This window comes from Triticum dicoccoides, chromosome 2A (assembly GCF_002162155.2).
Source record: "Triticum dicoccoides isolate Atlit2015 ecotype Zavitan chromosome 2A, WEW_v2.0, whole genome shotgun sequence".
NCBI classification, from domain to species: Eukaryota; Viridiplantae; Streptophyta; class Magnoliopsida; order Poales; family Poaceae; genus Triticum; species Triticum dicoccoides.
The window spans coordinates 615,997,032-616,000,710 of NC_041382.1; the positions used below are offsets into that span (position 1 = coordinate 615,997,032).

General features: G+C 52.0%; 1 protein-coding gene across 1 annotated transcript; it reads right to left on the reverse strand.

The window, feature by feature from the left end:
* Positions 1-857: 857 nt before the first annotated feature.
* On the reverse strand, positions 858-3,358 carry LOC119355754 (transcription factor LAF1-like). The gene is made up of 3 exons (XM_037622621.1): positions 3,053-3,358; positions 2,592-2,721; positions 858-1,751 (listed from the first exon to the last, which is right to left on the reverse strand). The coding sequence occupies exons 1-3, from the start codon at positions 3,186-3,188 to the stop codon at positions 1,184-1,186; spliced, it is 834 nt and encodes a 277-aa protein (XP_037478518.1). The 5' UTR covers positions 3,189-3,358; the 3' UTR covers positions 858-1,183.
* Between the last annotated feature and the right edge of the window lie 321 nt (positions 3,359-3,679).

Below are 3,679 nucleotides of genomic sequence, written 5' to 3' on the forward strand. Positions count from 1 at the left end.
GTATGCGCGCAGTTGCTAAGCGGCGACCCGCGCGCCAAATAGGATCTGCCCACAAACCTGGCCACTTGGTTGTGCCTGGCAGGCCGGCTCATTAGCACGCGTGCCCGGTCCGTGGCTAATCGGGCCGTGCTTAGGACGCGAGGTTGAGCACGTGTCCCGGGGCATGGCACGACCTTTTTTTATAAGCTAAGAGGCTGAATATAGGCCCAAAACAATCAAATAGGCTGAATAATACACGGACTGGCGGGCTAAACATGCCGATGAGCCCACCTATTTACTTGCAGTGCCGTGCCTGGGCCTGAAGGCGGGGCACGCAGGGCGGCACGACAAGGCCCGTGTACTAGACGTGCTCTCGCGGACCATGCCATGCCAAACATGTTTAGCCCTAGGCCGGGCAGGGCCGGCCGACAGGGTCTGCTGAGACCATAGTTTTAAAAACTAGACCGGACCACCGATTCGACCGAAAAAACCAGGAACCGGTATCTTGCCTACCTTTTAAGGTGTATTGGTCTTTTAGTAAAAAAAGAGGGAAAGATTAAAAAAAATGGTGCATAACCTAGGGATTAAACACCTAACCTTGAGGTAAGACACCAATAACCAACTAGGCCAATACCACCTTATGAATTATTAATGGTTTATGTCTAATATTATGTGTATTTCTTTGATTCGAGGTCAAAATTTTGAAAAATATCCTTGAATATTCTGATTTTTTTGTCGGTAAATACCTTAACCGACGGCCTCAGCGTCAGCGGTTCGATTTTTTAAACTATGGACGGAGACATCAGCCTCCACGAAGTGCCTTAACAACTCGAGGTCCCATGATGCATTCTCATCCAGAAATTCAGACACCAATCGGATACGGAACCTATGAAACCATGAAATCCTTGCGCTCTGCCCTCGTTGTTATTTCTGTATACACGTTCCCCGGGACCAGAGCGGGGCTACAAACTCTTACGAAGAAATTAAACGCTTTGTTCGCTACACTCTAAACCTTAAGACTGCACAATTATAGGCAAAAAGAAAGAAAAAAAGTTTAAAACTGCACAAACACGGCACGATGATTTACAGCACGGAACAACGAATCAAACACCCCGCGACGCTTTGCCGCAGAACACTTCGCCGCTCGCTCGATCACGACGGTCGGCTTAGCCTGCTGCCTCACCCGCGACGCCGGGGTTCCCGCCTAGTTGATCCCGAGGAACTCGCTCATGGAGAGCAGGTCGCAGAACCCTGCTCCTCCGCCCTGCATGTCCGCCTCGAACTCCCAGCAGATGCCGCCGTCGCCGAGCCCCTGCAACGAGTCCACGGCGCCGCAACGACCGTCCACCGTGGTGCTCCCGCTCGCGCCCTGCTGCGCCGGGCTGCAGTCGAAGGCGGCGTCCAGGGCGCTCGGAGCCATCAGGCCGGCGCCGTAGTCCATGTCCATGTCGAGCCAGTCCGCGAACATCACCTTGGGGAGCACGGGCGCGTGCGGCCGGATCGAGCCGGCCGCGCCGGGCCCGGTGAGGCTGCTCGAGTCGTCGGCCGTCGACGACGACTCGGGCGGGCCGGACGAGCCGGAGTTGGACGGCTGGTTAACGGTGCTGCGTTCGCGGCCGCTGTCGCTGGGCGTCGGGCTCCGGGGCGCGTCCGAGCCGGCGGACTTGGCTGGCGCCCGCGCGCCCTCGACGCGCTTCTTCAGGTACGAGTTCCAGTAGTTCTTCACCTCGTTGTCGGTCCGGCCCGGCAGGTGCTGCGCTATCTGAGACCACCTGCGCCAGAGAAAAAACCTCACCAATGTTAGAGAAGCAAATTAGTGTACAGTTACTCCGATAAATAAAGGTATGATTGTCAATGTCAAAGCATCTGTTACACTATCATTGCCCATTGGTCTCAACAGTTGACTGTACTAGAAGCGTGTTCACAAATGATTGTACACTCATAATATCAATCTATCTTCATTATCAAAACTAGGCACGGCACAGTACTAGCTATGATCAAGGACGCACGAAACGGAAATGATAAAACCAGCTTTGCTTGCACCGACAGGCAACCGCAAAAGACCCTTTAGCCACAAGGCTAGCGATTCTCAGTTGCTCTTTCGTCCTTTCCTCTGTCCAAAAAGAGGTTAACCGTGACCAAGCCAACTTTCCATCCAGTAGGTTAGCGAAAGCGAGGCGCTTGCTCACTGTCACCAAACCAGCACTCGGAAAGAGAAGCCAACGCAGGCGTCGGCATCAACTCCACCACGTAAAGCGGTCTCCATGCCCATGGCAGACATCAGCATTTCCTTTTGTTTCCGCCAGGAATACGTTTTCTTTCCCTTTTATTTCACTTTCTACGCTTGAAACTCAACTCGCCAGCAAAACGACACTGCCATGCTGACACCAGCAAATTGAGCAAGAATACTCTACTTTTCTTCCTTTTATTATTAAACTTCTGAGGATGACTATAGATGAATTAGAAGGAAAAAAATAACAAAGAAATACTCTCTGACTGATTCAATTCAACCGCGCCTGCTAATCAGGTGACGTTTTGCTCGTCAGCTATCTGAGGCCGAAGAAGGTGGGGTGGAAAAGGTGAGAATTGTGATGTGTGCTTGGGATGCTTACTTGTTGCCTAGTGTGGCGTGGAGGCTCATGACGGTCTCCTCCTCCTCCCGGGAGAACATGCCGTGCTTCAACCCCGGCCTCAGGTAGTTGATCCATCGCAGCCTGCAGCTCTTGCCGTTTCTCTGAAGCCCTGCAATTCACGGCAAAATTTAGCCCCCACCCCACTTGCCAAGGTACATTTGACAAAATTCTGCTGGATTCTTTTCCGAAAGCGCTACAAAAATTTGCTGAATTCTGAATTCGAGCAGGCAGACGAAGCTCAAGAGAAATTAATTCCCCATCTTCCCCCTTCCCACGAGCCGAGGTGCATTTGCAGAGCCTCGGCAGGAAATCAGGGGAAATTCGGAATTTGGGCATGAATGCAAGTAGACAAGAAGAAAATCTGCCCGATTCCCCTTCGAAATTCTCGGGGGAATCGCGCGCGAAATGCCGGCCGCGCTTGGCTGGGAGGGAGTTCTTACCGGCCTTGACGGGGACGGTGCTCCAGCAGCTGTGGCCGTAGCGGACGATGTAGTCGCGGAGCTTCTGGTCCTCCTCCGGCGACCACAGCCCCTTGCGGTGCTGCGCCTTGGGCTTCTGGCACGACTTGCACCCCATCGATTCTTGCGAAATGCCGGCCGCCGCGGAGGTGCAGGACCAGCGATGCTCTGTGCTCCAAGGAGGAGGTTAAGGCTTAATAAATCAGCTTTGAGAGGCGTGGGAGGGGCTGCGATTGCTGTGCTGCGTGCACTGTTCTGTCGGTCCCTGCGCTTGGCGTGAGGGCTCTCCGCGAGACTTTATAGACCCAATGATGAGTTGTTGGCCGCCTTATCGTGGGGATAAAGAAAGATTAGTCACCGATTGTTTTTAGTGATCACAAACTCTTTGAGATAGCATGTCCAATGATTTCTGCAATGCTCTTTCATTTATTTAGTAAAGCTTCTTTATTTGCACGTAGCATATAGTAATCCAAAAGGCATGGAATTGTAGAAAGGAAAATCCATCTTGGAGGCACCCAATTATAAGTCCTTCAAATTGTGCTCTTTAATAATTATGCGTCCTTTTTGAGCCATGGAAAGTAAAACCATGGACAAATTTAGTTAATCTAA